General features: G+C 43.6%; 1 protein-coding gene across 3 annotated transcripts in view; it reads right to left on the bottom strand.

The window, feature by feature from the left end:
• MFSD6 (major facilitator superfamily domain containing 6) overlaps positions 1-21,649 on the bottom strand; it is a 70,395-nt gene that overhangs the window by 31,127 nt on the left and 17,619 nt on the right. For all 3 annotated transcript variants that reach the window (XM_059393066.1, XM_059393065.1, XM_059393067.1), the window contains exon 2: positions 13,038-14,634. In XM_059393066.1, the coding sequence (XP_059249049.1) occupies positions 13,038-14,581 (1,544 nt within the window). In that variant the 5' untranslated portion in view covers positions 14,582-14,634. The remainder of the gene's footprint in view (positions 1-13,037; positions 14,635-21,649) is intronic.

The following is a 21,649-nucleotide window of genomic DNA, read 5'->3' as shown; positions in this document are numbered from 1 at the left end:
CGCGGCTCCTCATCCCGAGCCCTGCGATGTCCCCACTCTGTGACCGCGGCCCAGGCTCCCCCCCCCCCAGGGGACACCTGTCCGCTCCCTGGGGTCCCCCCACCCACCCACGGCTTCGGCGTCACTCCGCCTTTCACGTCACAACGTCATCTCGCACGTCACTCCGCCGCCCTGACAGACGCGGCCTCCGAATGCGGCCACCGTCCGAGGTCCCGGGGCTCGGGTCTTCCACCTGTGCATTTTGGGGGGACACAGCTCAGGCCACACAATGACGTCCAGCTCCGAGGTTACCAAAAACTCCAGCACAATTCGGTAAAGAGGCCAACGTCGTGCTCGAGAGCGCTGGGCTCCGTACGTCAGAGCGGAACTGAGGGCGGGGCGGCTGCCCTGGGCCTCCAGAGCCAGAGCCAGGCCGCGCCCTCAGAAAGAGTCAGTCCGTCTGTCTGTCCGCGCTCGCTGGAGTCCTCTGGGCGCGGTTTACTCCTCCCGGGCTCGGCGGCACCGCTCACGGGCGGGCGCCTCGGCTCGGCGGCTGCATGGCGGCGGGGCCTGACGGCGCTGAGGCGCGGGAGTCGCAGCGCAGACCCCCGGAGACAGACTCCCGTCAGGAACCGGCAGGACCGCCGCGCTTACACTCTGCGGCTCGGAAAAGGCCAGATAAACGTGTAAAGAGAAACCGGGTAACACGGTGCAGACGTGGCAACTACCACTGACTAAATGCAAATATGTCAGTAAGGGCATCCGAGTCCCAGACACCCTCTTTCAGAGCCAGACCGTAAAAATGTCCCGGGTTGAGGATTCTAACCTCTATTCAAGTCAACTGGCTTTCCAGAAAGAAAACCCTCTGTCCAGTTCCCAGTGACTCTCCTCATAACCCACGTCGCTCATCTCTGACAAAGTCTGTGGTCAGGCCGTGGCCGGGATGAGTGTGCACGAGTGGCTTGGTGCACATTTGTGACCTATCAGCAAAGGCCATTCCAATAGGGAGTCTGAGTCCTCCCGGGGGTGGGGGTGGGGAGGGAGAAGTGAGGTCCACTGCGTGGTTTTCTACATACTAACACCAACCGCAGCAGAAAGAAGACCCATCAAGTCAGATCTCAAAGAAGCCAAGGCATCAAGTCCAATCCTTTCACAGACAGAAGGACACAGAGATTCGGAGAGGCAGAATAGGGCCACATCCATGGACCAGTGTAAGGCCAAGGTCCCCGCCCCTTGCTTGATGGCTCTTTTGGTCGATAATAACAAGGGGCTGTGTTCGTGCATGAAGTCAGACCTAGACAAGGGCCCAAGAAGCACCTCTGCATTGGACGGACAGCGACAGGGCCTGGCAGTGTCAGCGTGGTTGTGTCTGGTGACAGCTGTACACTTGGATCAAGGAAGTTGGTTGTATGTTTGAGTTGGCTTTGGAAGACGGTTAACATTTTAAACTTTGATGAGTCATGAGGACAAAAGGCATAAGACAAAAGCAGTAAAGTAAATGCCAGTCAACAGCTGTCCCATATCCTGGATCACAAAAGAAAAGTTCACTGAGAAGCAGAATTTTGTTATGCGATAAAATGGGACAAAAGCCCATTTCTACTGTGGTAGCCTGAGAGAGCTCAGGTGTCTTGCTGAGGTAGGACACAAGGTGAGCCAGGATTTCTGCCCCCAAGCAAGTTGACTTTGAAGTCAAATTCTCAGAAATTGACTCTCTGGCTTGGGCTGGGCAAGGAACAGGAACTAGGGAGCAGCACCCCCCACACACCCCTAACAGGACTATGAGGGGAGGGCAGACAGGGGCTAAGAGTCTCCACCTTGGGTCAGTCTGACCACTGTGGGTCTCTAGACGAGCCTGGGAAATCTCTGAGATGGGCTTAGCCCACCGACGGGTTGAAAGGATCCCTGATCTGTTCCACTCCTAGATCCCTGAAGTACCTCTCCGGAAGCCGCTATGAGGAGACAACTACTCTAGGAATACTGGTTTTGACTGTGTCTTGCCATGGCTGAGAGAAAGAGCCAGTGCAAGCTTGCTGGTGTCTCTTTTCATAAGGGCACTAACCCCATCATGAAGGCCCCACCCTCATGATTTCACATAACCTCAGTCACCACCTGATGGCTCCATCTCCACATGCCATCACGCTCCAACACATGGATTTCAGGGGGACACAATCCAGTCCACAGCAACAGGCTTCCCTGTTCTTAATGCCCACGCTCTGTGACACAATTAGGAACCCACCCTGGGGCTCCATGAAGCCTGGCTGCAGGTTCTCAGGTGCTCCGCCCCAGAGCCCCAGGGAGCCAACATGGTCTTTCTACCAATGGAGGACACCCAGCTCTATCCAGCCACTGTAATATGAGAAAAGCAAAACTTCACTGTTTTGTGGTTGTACTAATAAAAATAGTTATGAAAACTATAAGTTAAAAAGCCTACAATAATATAGTTTCCCTTTATTTTTATTGGTGATCTAGAAATTAGAAATGGAAAAAGTGATTTTCTGATTTAGCCTAATTAGGAAAGAAGAAAATGGTTCCCTCTAAAAGATAGAAGAATCTTCTCTGCTGCATAATGTATATTCCAGCTATAAGCATTCCTGAGAGAAGGCAATGAAAAAATAATGCTATGCTCGGTCATGTGTATTGAAAAATAATAACTGATTTGTTTGCTTATCTTGGTGTGCTGTCTTAGTTTACATCGCACTTATCAAATAAGCCCTAGGCACAGAAAAATCACACCTAAGCCAAGAGGCTATTTTGGACATCACCATCCCTCCAGCAGTGTGTTTTTCCAGTCACACAGAAATGGAGGGTCCACTAGCACTCAGGGTTGCTAGCCAATATTTCCCTTCCCACCCACCCCCCCTGGGATTCTGTGATTCAGAAAATGATGTAAAATGGGCCGCTTCTAATGGACACTCACTCTAGGATGAAAGTCTTGAGTTCTGAGTGAGTAACCTCAACAGAATATTATGGATATATTTATCAAGACTACTGATCTGACTTCAGGATATAATTTTCATCCCCATCCTAGAAGCACTGAACTTGTCTCTTTTCAACAGTCCTGCTCTGTGACATCGCTTCCAGAGGTAACACTGATAGTAACAGTTTCCTTGTTTGGGGTAGATGATTTCCCGAAATGGACTGACTAGCTGAAGGGAAGGGAAGGAAGTAGAGGCGGAAGATGGTTGCAGAAAACTTCAAATCATGGGATGGCGTTTGCTGTCCTATGTGCACGTCAATGTTTCCCAAAAGACATCTCCAGCCTTGTCCCCTCTTCCAAGATCTGGATTTACAAATGCAACTTCCCAATGGCATCTCCACCGCTCTTAAGATTTCTGTAAGTTCCATACTTCAGAATCCTCTTCCCCTGCCCTGGGGTCCCTCCCTTGGGGAGTGGCACCACCACTGATCTGGCATCTGTTTCATAAAATAACTTCTCCCTTGCTCCATCTATACTGACACCTGCCCCAAAGAACTTTCACATTCATTTGCTTTACTCTTTTCCCATTCCCCACATCTTAAGTGTCTAAGTTGACATTTCTGTAGCAATCAACATTTTCATTCATTTGTTTCGTGGTCTTCCATGCCATGTGATCCTCATGAGAGAGTTGCCTTGGGTATCTTGTTCAACACTATATCCTAGAAGAGAACCTGATCTTTATTAAAGACTTCCTTCAAGAAAACACTGTGCAAACATAATATTTAATCGTGAATTAACTCTATGTGATACAGTCTTCTTTAGAAACGTTCGTTTTTGCCACTTGCATTCAGTGTGTGTTCTGCATTACTCTCATCCTCACACTACTGGAAGATGAGAATGAGATGAGAGATGAGATCTGGAGAGATGAGAATTTTATTGGGGGAGTGAAAGGAATAATTGGAGAGAATGGGGCATTTTAGAGGAATGGAGATCTTACGAGCAAGACACGGGAAAGTGCTTGAGACAGGTGAAAAAGCTGTACTGGACACAGGTGTCTCAGAATAGAAAAAGGCTAGAATAAGAGGTGAGATTGGGTTGCATCAAGGGACAAAATACTTGCTGTCCCGCCCTGTGCCCATGAATCTACAAAGTAGCTGAGATCAAAACTAGTTAAATAAATAAAGTGGCTGAGATCACAGGCTCTGGAGTCTGAGGGGCTTGGGTTCAAGTCTTACCTCCGCTATTTACTAGCAGTGTCACAGTCCGCAACTTAAGGAACCACTAGGAATCCCTCTTCCCTGTCACAGACACACCAGTGCCTGCCCCAGAAGGTGATCAAAAGGGTTAAAGGAGGGCTCAGAGGTAAAGCAATCAGTATGCGCCTTTCTAACCACTTTTCTGGACTAAGCCCTCAGATGACAGCATACCAGCTGGAATTGTATTTCTTGTTAAGGTTGGAGATTTTTTAATTTTTAATTTTCTTTTTTTGTTTATCCTCTAGATTGTCTGGCTTTTCTGAAATTGTGAAGTTGCTTAAAAGACAAAAACCTAAAAACCCTGAGCTCTTCATCTGGATGGTTGGAAAGCATAAGTCAACAGAGGTGGTGTGTCATCACCAGCTCTGGGCTTGGGAAGAAAATGACTCGATTTCTCTGTAATTCAGAGAATGACGTAAAATGGGTCCATTCTAAACTAGAGCAAAGTAAATAGTGATGATAGATTCACTACCCATTTGGCATTTGGGGAAAAAAGAAAAAAAAATAAACACCAAAAAGCCAAAATCTGTTCCTGTCACCCGCCGCTCAGGCTCACCAATGGCTCGCACTTCCCTTGGACACATAGCCATGCCAGCTCTTACCATGGCCTCAGGTACTGCAGGAGCCCTGGCCACCTTGCTGACCTCCCGTGAGGCCTCACCCTGCCTCATACCATTCAGACTTGTGGTGTCCCCTGTACCCCACGTCTTTACTGCTGGCTTCCAGTCAGGACCCTGCTCAAATGTCACTTCCTCAGAGAAAGCCTCCCAGCCCACCCAGGCTAAAGCAGTCGTGTCTCCTCGGTCACTCCGTGAGGCCCCCTCCTGCATCATTTCTGCCTGACGCCACTCATCAGCACTGGGAATAAAATAACCTGTTCACTGCTTATTGTCTTCCCCAACAGCCTGTTAGTCCGAGGAGAGCCTCTGTCTTAGTACACACTTGCTGTCTGCCCAGGGTCTAGAAGAAGTGCCTGTCACCGAGTGTGTGCTTCATAAATGTCGCTGGAGGAGTCAGCTAATGGTTGAGCACTCAGGGTCGCCAGCCATTATTTCATTTAATCTATTGCTGTGAAGCTTGGTGCAATTATTAACCCCATTTTATTTTTTTTTAAAGATTTTATTTATTTATTTGACAGACAGAGATCACAAGTAGGCAGAGAGGCAGGCAGAGAGAGAGGAGGAAGCAGGCTCCCTGCCGAGCAGAGAGCCCAATGCAGGGCTTGATCCCAGGATCCTGGGATCATGACCCGAGCCGAGGGCAGAGGCTTTAACCCACTGAGCCACCCAGGCGCCCCCAACCCCATTTTATAAACGAAGAACCTAAAAGACTTATCCAAGGTCAGATGCATGCTAAGTGTGGGATTCGAACCTAGATCAAATGTGCACGTGTTCACGCACGCACGCCCCTTCAAGGCGGACTGGCACAGGAGTAAAAGGACATGGGACAGCAAGCGGACCACCAAGCCGTCCCACCAGGCCTTGAGAAGGTGGCTGAAGCTGAGGCTGAACCAACGTGCTCCCATCTCTTTTTCATTCTAAGTGGAATGAGAAGTCTGGCCAAGATGCCACGGATCCAGCAAGGCCCATGGCCAGCTGCCATGAGTCCACGGGACCCCTCGCCACACTCAACCCGCAGCAGCCCCCCATGGCGCGGTGCAGGGGGACACAGTGCCCAGACGCATGGGACATCACTCTTCTTCATCACGCCTGAGAGTCGGTCTACGGGTTATCTTTTCCAGGGAACGTTAACAAGCTACTGTTTGCTTACAGATTACTGTGCAGAGATGCTGTTTTCCGCAGAGAAAAGGTGAGGAAAAGATGCTTAATGCATCAGAAACAAGAACCTAGTGGGGTTCCGCCTTCCAGCTGGGAAGGCTGTGGACAGGTGTGCTATGAGGCAAACTTCCAAGGGAATCTCCATTCTCATCCACTCTTCAGAGTACCCCATACAATCATATAACTGCAGTCCACCAAATGCTTCCGTGGATAAGTAGAAACATAATTAGCAAGATTACTTTGATTTTTGACTTGTCCACACAAAAAAGGCGGTAAGTGGACACTGAATGACTCCAGACACTGAAACAACCAGAGCGAACACCGTACTTGGACTCGCCGCCTGCAGTGAAGGACGGTCTTTGGGAGCTCATGCGGCTTTCTGGTACCCTAATTTCTTTCTATATATAAAGAAATATAATTACTGCCCAAATCAGGGATGTTGGGCACTTTGATATTAATTCCCAATAAGATACTATAAATTCGCACCCTATCTCATTTTAAAGAAACACAAGGCCACGATACTTAAGTAAAGTAGATTTTTAGTCATTTATATTTATGCTTAGGGGGAAACACATGGGCCATACACACACACACACACACACACACACACACACACACACACGTGTATATATGGAGAATTTGTACCATATTGGTATGGTACGATATGGTACAAATTCTCCATGTCTGATGTATTTGGATATATGTCTCTATAGTTTACACACACACACACAATTCTTCTATCTGAGGATAATTATATTAGATTCACTATAAGTAGACAAGCTTTCAGTTATTTTCCAATAAGAAATCCAAAAGAAAACTTCTGCAATACATATGTCCAGTGCCAAGAATGGAAAATTATGAGAACTTTTCCATATTTCCTTAAAAAAATGAAATATTGCAGCTTAAGTGGAGGTTTTCTTTATCCTCTTCATCCCCAATCCCAGTCCCCTCTTTCCTGCAGCCTGTCCAGAAAACAAGAGCTAGTATGAATTTGAAATGAAGTTTTTCCTCTCCAAATGTGAATGTCTTTCCATGCACATAGGTGTACCCACCTAAATATGACTTTTAATATGCATTGTTAAAATGTGCATAAATGTACCAAGCTATGTCTCATTCTGAAACTTGCTTTTTTGTCTATTCAACATATTTTTAAGAACTTTTCATATTGACATATTGATCTAGTCCCTTCCTTTTAAACTCTGGATTACACTGTAGCAAACACACTCTTTCTCCAACTGATGGGCATTTAGACTCTCTCTTTTCCACTTAGGAAGCTGGACAAGCAAGTAAACATCCACGAACATGTCTTTCTGCATGTGTGTGTTTTTCCAGATAGGTGTATACTTTATAATGCAATCTTCAGGCCATAGAGAATGTCTAACTTGAGCGCGCCCCAGACGGCAGCCTCGTCTCCACTGTGCTGGCTCGGTAATGAACTTGCGGGTGCTGTCTCTGCCGTCGCCGGTGCACACCCTAATGAACAACCCGCAGCCTGTGAGCTGGGGACGGCGGCTGTGTGCGACCCCAGGGTGCAGCTTATACGGAGTGAGAGCTGCTCTCTTCCACTCAGTGCCTCCGTCAACCAAAGGGAAAAGAGAAACCAGATTCGACACCAATATCCAGAAGCCCTGCACTCACTCGCACTGCCCCACAGTGCTGGCCTTTTGTTCTGAACTGTGAGTTGCCGATTAACGTAACGCGGTTACCAGCAAGTCAGCCTGACAGATGTCATGTGCTGACATCTCCCTTTATGAAGTTGCTCTTTTCAAGGGACTGTAAGAACCAAATCACTGCCTTTCAACTCTTGACCATAAATTCCTCTACTTCTGGGATTCTATGGCTTATACGTTGTTAATAGTGAGAATCTGTATTTGTTTGAAACAGTTCCCCTAAAGGCTTTTCTTATAAAAATGGGTATCACTTTCTTTGAAGGGAAAGCAATAGAAAAAACAGAAATCACATATAACGACAGCAACAGTTGTAACCACCCTGTATGCCGGCCGTTCACAACTCTAAAAAATGGCACAAAGGAGTCTATAATAATCCACAGTCACATAACATGGGGAGAAAAACTCAATTTGACCAGGTCGTCTTTGACAAAGAATGTTAGTTCTGAAAATCACATTTTCACTTTGCAACCTTAATGGTCTGTACACTTATGATATTGTATTAAGTCCCTGTGTTTTTCTCATATTTAGTGGCCCTTACTGCAACATAATATATCTGAAGATTAACAAAGTAGTAATAATTTTAAAAAATCCACTGAACTCCTAATATATGCCATTCACTGTACTAAGTTGTTGCCATGTTTTATCTCATTCATCTTCATTAAAAAAAAAAAACAACACCCAAAACTAAGAGGTAGGTACTAACAGTTTCCGTATTTGCAGGTGACAAAAACAGAGATGCAAAAACTTCTATAACTTGCCCAAGGCCCCGCAGTTCCAAAAGGCAAAGCCAGGCTCTGAGCCAGGCGATGTGCCTGCAGCCTGCACTCGGAGCCGCTGTGCGGCACAGCCTTTCAGCAGGGAGGGCAAGAAGAAAGCTTCCCCTTGAGGAAGCAGCACCTTCTTTCTTTTTCTTTCCCTTTCTGCTCTTTACATTCCTTCTCCCTCTATTTTCCTCTCTTGCTGTTGAAGTCTCGGGTTGGCTTCATCAGCACTCACAGAGGGCACCGGCCCAGCTGATGGCACGCAGGGGAGCTCAGGAGGCCAGTTCCTCCTGAAGCAAGATGCGCAGAAGGTGACAGTAAAGACCGTACCACACCCTTCCCCCAACACAAAACATGCTGAAGCATGAGAATACCTACTTCAAGCAATAAAGCACAGACCAACACATCAGCAAGATCAGATATTTGGAATACAATCTGGAGACAGCCATAACTGATTTTCCTCGGCCCATTTCTCTTCTTTGACCACAAAATTTCCTGGTTGATCTTACCCATGTTCACAGTCTGAACTGCCGCAAATCACTATCCCGTGGGCATAGGGTTTAAGCTTCGAGCCTGTGGTAGTCAGCTAATATGGCACGGAACCAAGGTAAGAGCATGGAGAGGCGAATCAGCAAAACATAAGTAAATGAACAAGATCTTTCCAGATCCCTTGTGGCAGGCTCAAACTCCCCCTCTCTGTGAAGCCGTCCCTGAACGTGCCAACAGCAAAATTTCTTCCTCCTTATAATGCCGATTGCTGTTCCTCCAGTGACAAAATGTCACGTCCCACTTCCCTGTGACCTCAGCGGGTAGTCCAGTATCTTGTTCTCTGTTCTCAGTCTTCCCACACTAGGAAAACTTGTTTTCCTCCTTTTGATATTTGCGTCATATATTTCCTTCTTTCCCAAGCTGACCGGCTAGCTCATTGGGATACTTAGCTACTATTAAGAAGTAATTAATGGCTAAAAGTGGTTAATCTATTACCCCATCAGTAAATATCTTCATGGCAAAACTGACCTTGAGTATAAGAATCTTAGGGCAAAGTCAAGTTGACTGAATAGATTTTTGTGTCCTTTAAAATATAAATAAATTTCAATCAAATAATAGATGATGGTGCAACATTCGATAGTAATGATTTACAAATTTACACATGACTAACTGTAATGCATTTTGACCACAACCCTACTCATGACTGTTAAAACATTCAGCAGCATAAATATACCCTTAAGATACACTTACATTTCTAGTTAAATAAGTCTAATTATCATCTCTACATAAATTAGCCTACAAATATACTTGCTATAAATTTCAAAGTCTCGTGATTTCACATCAAAAGAAATTTACCTTTTGCGTGGAAATACTGAGCATTATCCTACTTGCCTGAGAAAGCCACTTTCCAGAGAAGGACAAAATCAAAGATCAAAAACAGAAATCATTTACTCTGTGCGTGTATGTGTCTCTGCATGTGTGTGTGTATAGTTTATTCCCTGAAAAACTGGGCCCCAACTGTGTAACTATTAAAATACTAAGTACTTCAAAATTGGACATGCTATTTTAAAAAACTATTTTCTGGTATAATTTTTTCTTATGAATCCATATTTAAAAAGTTGTGGCAAATCTACTTCTGACCACATGAGGCTATTTCTAATTTTTATGGTAGCACTGACTCCTGAAAACAAGCTCCTAATAAAACAGTCACAGAATACTGAAAAACCATCCATGCATACATAAAAGCCACAGACAGATCCCTCCTTATGAGTCTATAAGGGAAACATAAAAGACTATCAATCATGGAAAGATAATTTCCCTTTGTCAACTCTTTAATGTCTGATTGTGCTCCAGTGAGAAGTTCAGATGGTCATCATCACACCTTCAAAGCCTCAAATCTCAACCGCCACCACCTGACTGGGCTCCCCAAATTCTTACCAAAAGAAACCTACCTGTTCTGCTTGAATAGTGGGCATAATCACAGGCCAGCTAAGAGAATCTTTTTTTTTTTTTTTTTTAAAGATTTTATTTATCAGAGAGAGAGAAGGGGAGAGAGCGAGCACAGGCAGACAGAATGGCAGGCAGAGGCAGAGGGAGAAGCAGGCTCCCTGCCGGGCAAGGAGCCGATGCGGGACTCGATCCCAGGACGCTGGGATCATGACCTGAGCCGAAGGCAGCTGCTTAACCAACTGAGCCACCCAGGCGTCCCACTAAGAGAATCTTTTAAAAGTAGTTCAGATAATATGTTCAATGGACAGAATTAAAATCCAAAAGAGATAAATGACCACAACTTGACGGAATCCCAGCAGACCCTTGGGACAACAATGTGACCACAGAGCCTTTTTCTTCCATCACATCATTAAGTAACAAAATGAAGATGTTTTCTGTATATAAAACCAGAAAATTAAAGTAGAATGAGCTGTAGGGTTTTTTTCTTTGTTTGTTTTTTACGATTTTATTTATTTGAGAGAGAGAACACGAGCAAGGGGAAGGGGCACAGGAAGAGGAAGACACAGAATCCCCCGCTGAGCAGGGAGTCCAGTGATGGCCCTTGATCCCAGGACTCTCAGATCATGACCTGAGCCGAAGGCAGACGCCTAACCAACTGAACAATCCAGATGCCCCTGAGCTGTAGGTTTTTAAACAATGAGTAATTAACAATGCTCAGGAGAAAAAGGAAAAAAAAATATAAGTTTCACGTACTTACCAAAATTACTAGTAAAACTGCTAGGATTTTATCATGAAAATATACACCTCAGACAAAAGGCAAAGACAAAAAGTAGACTTCCTTTTCTCAGCGCACAAGAAGAGCCTAACTATTTCTTTGAAAATAGAATGTATATTCATATTCTGTACACAGTCAGTACTCAATTAATGCTAGTGACTGATTAAACCATGATATCTAGGAACTCTGCTCACTTATGAGACCTGAGTCCCTTTCTGGGAACAAATGACTGATTTTAAAGGTGCTTATTTGAGGAACATCTGGGTAGCTCAGTTGATCAAGCATCTGCCTTCAGCTCGGGTCACGATCAGAGCATCCTAGGATGGAGTCCCATTCTCCCTCTGCTTCCTGCTCCCCCTGCTTGCTTTCTCTCTCTCTCTATCTGACAAATCAATAAATAAAATATTTATTTTAAAAAACCTGCTTCATTGAGGAGAGGAGCCCCTCATATACTTGAACTGAAGAGAAATGTCTACATGCATCATGGTCAATCCACAAAGCTCAGAGAATGTAAACATGACCTGGACAAAGTTGAAGGACATTCCAAGCCCCTGATATTACAAGACTCTTTTTTCACATTGGTTCCACTGACTGTGCCTTGGGGACCCTGTGGGTCTGGGAACCATCCACACAATGCTTGACTTTGTTTAGTGACAACAAAGGGGTCAAAGACTTGAGAAACAAAAGCAGGAGGACACAGCTTCCCGAAGCAAAACCAACCAGACAAGAAAACAATATTCACAATTGTTTAGGAAAAAGAGTGATTGTAGGCTGAAGCTTTAAATTAAATCAAATGATGTAAGTTATTAATTAATTAAAATCTTCAGTCAACAGGAAAGGGGGAAAATCACTGTTTCTTAAATCTTGTCCGTATCTATTCCTTCAATTTTCCAGAGACCGACTTGATCATCACCACACACAGATACACATGGTTGCTTTCTTTCAGTTACAGCGATTTCAAATTTAGGGAGAGACCTGCCGTGCTGTTCTCTGAGATAAGAGCACTCAACGGTAGCTGGGTCTAAGCCTTCCAGCCGACCGCAAAGCAGGAGGACTGACAGGAAGCAAGGTACTGTATGGTCAACTTCAGACAAACGTTAAGTGAGCAACATCACAGAAGAAACACTGGGCACTGGTAGATGCCAGGGGAAACTGAGGTGAGAGGAAGATTTTTACATGTCCCATGTGCTCATGGCAGACAAAAATGCGGAGATGGATGTAACAGTCGGAAAAAAACAAAGAATCTCCTCGGGTAGCATCATGGCTGAGCGATTATGGCGGCTCCGGCCTCCTTAGACACGACTGACATCCTTATCAACCACGGATCCAAGCCCGATCTGCGTCGGCGGGAGGCGGACGAGAACTGAAGCTGGAAGAACCGAATCTGCTCTACCCACTTAAGACCTGCTTCACTGGGGTGCCTGGGTGGCTCAGTGGGATAAGCCTCTGCCTTCGGCTCAGGTCATGATCTCAGGGTCCTGGGATCAAGCCCCGCATTGGGCTCTCTGCTCAGCGGGGAGCCTGCTTCCTCCTCTCTCTCTCTGCCTCTCTGCCTGCTTGTGATCTCTGTCTGTCAAATAAATAAAATCTTTAAAACAAACAAACAAAAACTTCTTCACAGATGCCCGGGACCAGGGGCCCTTCCAGGCTGGAGGCCGGTCCAGCTCCCTGAATTAGGGCTCCTGCACCAAAGCCAGTGACCCGAGCCTCCTGTGCGCAGCCAGAGGCAGCATCTTGTGTCGGGTTCACGTCACCCAAGTAGGTTCGTTACTTCCTTCCTTTAGTTTCCGTTTGAAGGAGGAAGAGCTACACCAAGCCAGGTTCCCACTCCAGCCCTGGCCCCAAACAAACCGATTTTCCTAGATGCGCTCCCGGGAGCGGTCATTGCAGAAGGCCGGGGGCAGCCGCAGGGGCGCGGGGCGGGGCGGGGGGGGGGGTGTCAGCGAGAGAAGCGCGCTCCTACCTGATGTGCCCGATGAGCTCGATGAGCTTGTGACTGAAGAAATAGGCCGTCAGCTCAGACACGTGGCTCAGGACGGAGCAGACCCCGAAGAGGGTGGTGGTCCCGTTCAGGTCCTCCAGGTGCCAGTAGAGGAAGGTGAACACGAAGCCGTAGCCGAAGCCCATGAACCAGGCAACAAAGAGCACCGAGCCGTAGCGCACGCCGCACAGCAGCCGCACCAAGGCCCAGAAGCTGAAGGCCGGCGAGCGGCCCGGGCCGGCGGGTGTCCCCTCGGAGGACTCGGTGGAGCTGCTCCTGTCCGCCGCAGGGATCTCCTCTTTCCCTTGGCTCTCGTCGGGCTTGAAGTGGTTGTAGCGGAACCGGAACTGCGTGGCGACGACCAAAGCCACGGTCATGAGAACCCCGAAGACGATGAAGACGACCTGGTAGTTCCGGGACTCGGGGGGTCTACACCCCTTCCCGTCGATGAGCACCTCAGTGTGCGTGTAGTCGATCCCGATGCCCACAGACAGCATGGCCAGCCCCCAGCCCAGCGAGCCCCACATTCGCTGCAGCCCGTAGCGGTCTCTGTGCTTGCCCAGGTACTGGAGCGTTACCGTGTCCACGATGGTGACCGAAGAGGCGCTGAAAAATTCTCCGATTATGACGACGACCAGGATCACCAGGAATATAGCCTCCACTTCCTGCTGATCGTAAACAAGAGTGACTTGACTGGACGGTAAAGATTTGGTGGTGGTGACAACAGTGGTGGTTGTCTCTCTGGTTGTGTTTCCCAGGAAGGCAGGCATTGTTGTGCTTGGACTCAAGGTCAAGTCCGTAATATGATCCGTAATTTCATCTGTCTGAGGTTGCAGAGTGGGCCCACTGGTCTTGTTCGGAGCTGTCGAAAAGATGACCGTTTCTGTGACATTGGGCTCCGTTTCCGCTCTCACTGGCCAGGTGGAAGGGAGCAGGGCCCTCTTCTCCCGCATCCGTGGGGACGTGGCAAGGGAAGAGTTGGTTGGCGGGATGGTCAGCAGGTGACTGGAGTTAGTGGGATGAGATGTTGGGGGGATCTTTGGTACACACCTCAAGGTGGCAGGCTTGACAAATCCAATGCCCAGGTTGAATAACACCCAACACAAAAGAGAAAAGAGGAGGACGATTTTGCCTTTTTTAAAGCGATCTGCAACTACACCCCAAAAGGGGGCACTGCAGAACTCAATGAAGTACCGGATGCCCACCAGCAGTCCGCTCTGGCTGGGTGACATCCCCAGCTGCTTGTAGTACACCGGCAGGAGTGGATAAAGAGAGCCGTATGCAGAGTAGAAGAAAAAATAGAAGACCTTGGATATAAGGAGATCATTGTTTATTTTGACACAATGTTTCTCTATCCAGTCTATCTCCTCCTCAGGAAGAGCGTTGGTTTCTGTGGAGGTGGGCGTTTCATTGGAAGGTGGTTCTGGTTCCCTGGAAATACCATTAAAGGGGTCAGCGAGCACGTACTTTCTCTTCTGTTCCTCTTCATCATCGGTTAAGATGGCGACTTTATCATCTGACGCCATGGCTTACCACCACCATCAGAAACTTTATGACCTTCAGAATCTCGACTGCTGATCTGCAGAGTAAAATTTTAAAGATGGCTTAGTATGAAAATAACATTTAAACCCAGAATTTCATCTTGCAAGAAGCTGAGGAGTTTCAAACTACAGCTAAAAATAATAATGGTGAGAGAAAATTCTCTTATTTATCACTTACAGCCACACAATACTAAAAAAGAGAAACAGTTTTCAAAGAATCAAATACTTTTTGTGGCCACTGACTGACTAATAACATGTTCTAATGGCAGGTTTATAGCTCAGGTTCATTCTCAAATCTTTTCATTGATTCCTGGTGAAAGTGTACAAATGATAGGGATTATGTCTAAACCAAATATAGAAAATTGAAAATAAATAGTATTTACAGTTTCTTGGTTTTACTTTTCAAACAAATCCACTGCACATTTGAAGCGTGGAGCTTCTAGAAAATAAAGGTAGCTAAAACCGTTCAGCTTCTGTAGAGGGTAGAAATAAGTTTTCAACTACAACCACAAATATGATGAGAAAGAGGGAGTCAGCTGCACGTTTGTACCTGGAGGTGCTCACCACAGCCATGACAAAGGTATCCTGGTAAGGAAACAGTCTTTATGTTGTATATATTCCATACATTTCTCTATGTTGTATATATTCCATACGTTTCTCTAGGTGTGCTTTTATGGATTGAAATTTAAGACAACATCAGAAAACAACAGCAGATACCATTCACTAAGTGCTTACTCTGTGCAGGGCAACACTTAATCTTTAAATGTGTTAATTCATATTTATCTCAATATCCCTATTATTTTCTTTGTGTTACAGAAGAGAAAAATGAGGCATGGTGAGCTTCAATAACTCAGAAGTAGCAAAGTGAAGGTCCAAACCCTAATATCATGGCTTTAAGCTGCACACGCTAATGCACCACCATCAATGGCCAAATGCTACATTCTGGATAATGAAATGCTATTAAACCTTCTTATAAAACTGGGTGTTTCATATGAAAGATAAACAATATATCAATGGCATAAATTTATAGGAACTGTGCCACATTCCATCAGAATTTCCCTTTCTTCCACTATATAGATAATTAAAGAGTCCAAAGGTCTTGCTGGCATCCAGATTTTCCAGCTGCACTCAGCAAATTCTGAGGTGGGAGGTATATACATTAAATACATAGAAATTCCCTTCACCTTCTATACCAGAGAGGAATAACTTCACTTGTTACCCCCTTGGAGCAGATCTTGTTCTCCCTTTTTCCCAAAACAAAGACTAACCTGCTGAAAATCTTCCAGAACCAGGCCTGCAAACATTTAAAAAAACTGCCGCTAGGGAGGCACTGAAACACAACGTAGTTGTTTTACAAGCGTCAATGTAGCTTTAAGTTTTTAAAATGTTCATGTGTTTCTTATTTTTAGGTTTAACCAGTTGTTTTATTTGAAGTACAATTCACACAACATAAAATTAACCATTTTAAGTAGACAATTCAGTGGAAGTTAGTGTATTCCGAAAGTTGTGCCACCCCCAACTCCATCTCGTTCCCAAGTCATGTTTTCTTTAGTGTAAAGGAAAATCTGTTTTCCCCCACAAAACTTCAAAGAAAAGCAAAATCCTGTCTTTTGCTATCCAGCTGATTTTTTTTCAATGTTCTAGACTTACATTTCTTCCAGCATTCATGCCCTCCCTATCCACATCAGCAGTTCCAATCCCATCTCATCATCTGAAAAGAACAATAACTCTCCTTTGGACTTATTTTCTAAATTAATTTCATTTCTGAGCTCAAACTTAAAAGAAATATTTGTTTTTACAGTGTATAAAAGTTGTATGACACGTCTGAATGAAGACGAAAGATGGAGCACATCTGACTTTCTTCCCTAAACTCCACTAAAATAAACACACACACACACACACACACACACACACACACACACACACATTTTTAAAGTCATAATCCAAGCTAGGAGAATTAAAGAGTTCATAAATGGAGCAATAAGATTCTGGAAGCCAGAATATAATTAGACCGTTGGTAAATAACTTAGTAGATCTTAGAAAACTGAAACCTTGGTTGACAGTGGGGAAAGCCAGTAACAGAATTTATTACTCTGAATCCTTCAAAGTCTCATGGGTTGGTCACATTAGGTTGAAGTATGTGTGTGTGTGTGTGTGTGTGTGTGTGTGTGTGTAGAGGCAAGAAGGGGAGGCTGCTGCTAATGGAGCTGACTGAAAGCCTGAACTCCAGCTAAGATCATTCAGTGCCCTTCTCTACTCCACATGTCAAACCAGACAACTAGAGTGTTTTTCCCTCTGGAGAGAATAAAACAGGTTCTGCTGTCGTACAGAAACAGCTGGAGTTGAGAGCAGGGGTACCGTACTGCAAACAGGGCATTAAGTGAACACATACATACTGATTCCAAATCTTAGCCCTGCCCCGAACCCCCATCCCACTTCCCTCACAAGGTTTCCAGAGGCTGGCAAGGCTATCATCCTCCAGGCAGGAAACTGTAAGGTTCTCTGAGGATCTCGACACCAAAGCCTCCCCCACTAAACCACCCACCCAATCACTTTATGTGGAAGTTCAGAGTCATGGAGTTTTGCCACTAAATATGGGCAGCCATCCAGAACCGTAAGATGTCTGAAGAGAGTACCTTCCATGAAAGTCAGAAACAAAACAAAAACAAAAAATCAACCTGGAGAAAATAGGAGCTGTGTGAGGAGGAAAATATTTCCTAAATATATTATTTTCAGAAATAGGAAAAGAAATGCAACTATGAAACAAAAATAAGATAATACTTATTTTTCAAGAAAAAGAGGATGAAGGGGAAGAAAAGGAATGCTTGAAAGAAAAATTTTTGTGGGAAAAAAGCATAAATGATAAAGTAAGGGATGATGTAAAAGAAGAATTTAAGGTGACTACTTACAACAACAACAATAAACAGATCCTCTACTTCACATCATACACAAAAATCAACTCCTGATAGACTGTAAACAGAAAAATATCTTGAAGATCTTAGCATAGAAGAAGACTTACTAAATAGGATGTAAGACTGCTCCGTTTTAAGGAAGAAAAAGTAAATTGGACTACATTAAAATTAAAAACTTCTTTTCATCAAAAGGCAATATTAGAGATGGAAAAGTCACACCAAAGAGTAAAATAAGGTATTCTGGTGAGGATGAATATTATATATATCTGACAAAAGAATGTCTCCAGATATATAGAGAATTCTTAAAAATCTATAGAAAAATGTCAGGTAGTCTAATAGGAAAATGAGTAAGAGACTTAAACAGTCACTTCACAAAAGAGCTTATGCAAATGGAAAATAAATATGTAAAAACATGCTCAGCTTGAGTCAAACAAGCAGTAAAAACAAATTAAAACAGAATGCAATAATACAACATATTCCCAGAATGGCTAAAATAATAGGACAGATAATACCAAGTGTTGGTGAGGATGTAGAGCAACTGGAACTCTCATAGGTTGCTGTTAGGAATGTAAATTGATACACTACTTTGATAACTGGAAATAGCTACCAAACCTGAAGGTTTACCTGATGACAACTCCTCGATGTTTATTTAATAGTAATATATTCAACAAACGACATCTAAAAAAATGTTCACAGCAGAACAATTTTAATAGCTCAAAACTGGGAATAACCTATCTATAGCAGAATACATAAAATATGCTATATTCATGTAATGAAATACTGTACAGCAGTAAAAGAAGAACAATTACAGTTTCACACAATGATAGAGATAAATCTTGCAAACATAATATGGACTGAGAAAAGCAAAAAGCAGAAGAACATATACCATATGATTGCATTTATATAGAGTTACAAAAGCAAGCAAAACTAATTTGTGGTATTAAAAGTCAGGGTTGATTTTTGCTTCCAAAGAGATTAAGTACTACTATTTCTACTGCTCCTGCTAAGTACAACTAAAAATCTTGGACATTATATAGAAAACAAATACAGAAGACTTTGAGAGATAGACAGAAAAGGCTGGGAAAAATCAGCTGGAAAACAGACTGGAAAAAAAAATTAACAGAACTCAAGGACCTATGGAACTATAACAAGTTAGGGACCTTTCTACCCAAAGAACAACATGGGGATGAATGGGGCTAAAGGACTTGGAAATTCCAATGAGTGCAAACCAAAAAACAAAACAATATAAAGCCCCCAACCAAACAAAACAACAACAAATAAACAAACAAAAACCCCACGAAGTCCTCTCTGGCTAAAGGATGAGGAAAACTGCAGCCTAGAAAAACAGAAAACTTTAGATAATACCAGCTCTACTCCAGCCAAATAGCACAGGGTGGGATTTGGGATTGGGGGATAATGTGTCTTAACTCCCGCCCCCACCAGCAAAGGCTACAGGGGGAGCCTAGATTTCCACCAAGCTATCACAGGGCACCCCAACCCCTAAACTGAGGTGATATCAGAGACCACCAAGTAGGGAGCTGGGGCTTTCATCATTGCTAGGTGGTAATGAGGTCATGTCCCCAAGACATCATTAGTGGGGAACACTGGGGGATCCTGGACTTACATCCCCACCTACTAGTAACAAGATATCCCTACTTTTCTACCCGGGGTGGTATCAGAAGAGGCCTAGTAGAGACTCATAACTTTTCCCACCACCCAGCAATAACAAGATTCCTCTCCCCACCCCCACTGTGGTATCAGTGGAAACCACATAGGAAGCAGTAATGAGGCACTCCTATTTCTCCCAGCCAGGGAAGTGTCAGTGGATACCTAATGGTGAGCCAGAACACCCATCTCTACTTCACAGTAATAAGGAGCTCCTTCACCCAAAAGATGGTGAGTGGGGAACCTGGATTTCAACATCCACCGAGCTGTAATGAGGCAATATCTCCAAATCACCTGCTAGAGCATGTCAGAAAAATCTAGCTAAAATAGAAGGCTTAAATATGATCCTGAGTTTCATAACATAATACCCCAAATTCCAAGTTTTAACAAAAATAATGCATACCAAGAACCAGTTAGACTTCAAACAATGCTTCAAAAAGCAATTAAAAACATGCTTTAAAAAATGAAAAGAAAGAAAGGAGAAAATTGAAGCATAGAAATAGAAAGTCTCAGAAAGAGATATAATATGTAAAGAGAAACAAGATGGAAATTTTAGAACTTGAAAAGACAATAGCCAAAATATAAAATAAATTCAATGGATGGATTCTACAGCAGAATGGAGGAGAGAGGGAAAAATGAGCCAAATGAAAGACAGAATGTAGAAATTACACAATCTGATAACAGAAAGAAAACAGACTGGAAAAAAAAAATTAACAGAGCCTTAAGGACCTATGCGACTATAACAAAAGATTGAACAGTCATGTCATTAGAGTCCTGAAAGGAGAAGGAAAGGGCAGGGCTGAATTACTCAAAGAAATAAAAGCTGAAAACTTCTCAAATTGGCAAAAGACCTACGGATTCAAGAAGCTGAATGCACTCCAAATAAGAGAAACCCACACCAAGACACATCATAGTCAAACTTGGAAACCAAAGACAAAGAAAAAAAATCTTGAAAGCAGTGAGACAAGACTCACAATTTCCCAATATAGGAAAAACAATTAAAATGATAGCAAATTTCTCATCAGAACCGTGTGCATCAGAAGAAAGTGGCATAATACAATTGTCAACCCAAAATCTTATATCCATAAGAAAAACAGCCCAAACACCAGAGAGCTACAGAACAATATTCCTTATAAATATAGACACAAAAATCCTTACTAAAATATTAGAAAAGAAAATTTAGCAATATATAAAAAGAATGGTACACTTTGACCAACTGAGATCTATTCCAAGGATACAAAGCTGGTTACAGTATTTGAAAACCAATCAATGTAAATCCACCATATTAACTAACAAAAAAAAGTATCATGATCCTATTAATTAGTACAGAAAAAGTTTTTGACAAAATTAAACATTCATTCATGAAAAGTCTCAGAAAAATAGGAATAGAGAGAAACTTCCTCAGTTAGATAAAGATCATCTACAAAAATCTATAGGTAACATTACACTTAATGCTTTCTCTCTAAGATAGGAGACAAGCAAGACCATCTGGTCTTACGAGTCTTATGCAATGTAGTGTTGGAAGCTCTAGCCATTTCAGTAAGGAAAAAAAAGAAAACAAAAGGTATACAAATCAAAAAGAAAGAAATGGTATCTATTTGCAGCAGACATGGTCTGCATAGGAAGTCCCAGGAAATCTACAAAATCTACTAGAAAGAAGAAATATTTAAATATAAGTTAATGCAAAGGACTACATGCCGAAAGCTACTACACATGCTGATGAAAGAAATAAAAATCTAAATAAATGGACAGGGCGTGTGGTTGGCTCAGTTGGTTAAGAATCTGACTCTTCATCTCAGATGAGGTCTTGATCTCAGGGTCATGAGTTCAAACCCTGCATTTGGCCCAGCATGGAGCCCACTTAAAAGAAAAAAAAGGAGAGACAAATGATGTTCATGAATCAGAACATTCAACATAGCAAAGATTTCAATTCTCCTTAAATTTATGCACAGGTTTAACACAATCCCTACCCAAATCTGAACAAGATTTTTTTGTAGCTACAGAGAAGATTCCCTATGAATAATCTATAGAAAAAAAGGGAACAGGAACAGCTAAAGCAACTTTGAAAAAAAAGATTTATTTCAGCTACAGAATAATCACAACTATGTGGCACTGGCAGAAGAACAGACGCACTGATTAATGGAACAGAAGAACACAGAGCCCAGGAATAAATCTATATAAATATGTCAAGATGATATTTCACAAAGATGCAAAAACAACTTAATTTTTTAAAAGATTTTATTTATTTATTTGAGAGAGAGAGAGAGAATGAGAGAGAACATGAGTGGAGAAAGGTCAGTGGGAGAAGTAGACTCCCTTCCAAGCAGGGAGCTGGATGTGGGACTCATCCCGGGACTCCAGGATAATGACTTGAGTTGAAGGCAGTCGCTTAACCAACTGAGCCACCAAGGCACCCACAATAACAATTTAATGAGGGAAGATAACCTTTTCAACAAATGGTACCAGAGCAATTAGA

Source organism: Mustela nigripes, chromosome 3 (genome assembly GCF_022355385.1).
Source record: "Mustela nigripes isolate SB6536 chromosome 3, MUSNIG.SB6536, whole genome shotgun sequence".
NCBI classification, from domain to species: Eukaryota; Metazoa; Chordata; class Mammalia; order Carnivora; family Mustelidae; genus Mustela; species Mustela nigripes.
This window is presented reverse-complemented; position numbering and strand designations above follow the sequence as displayed.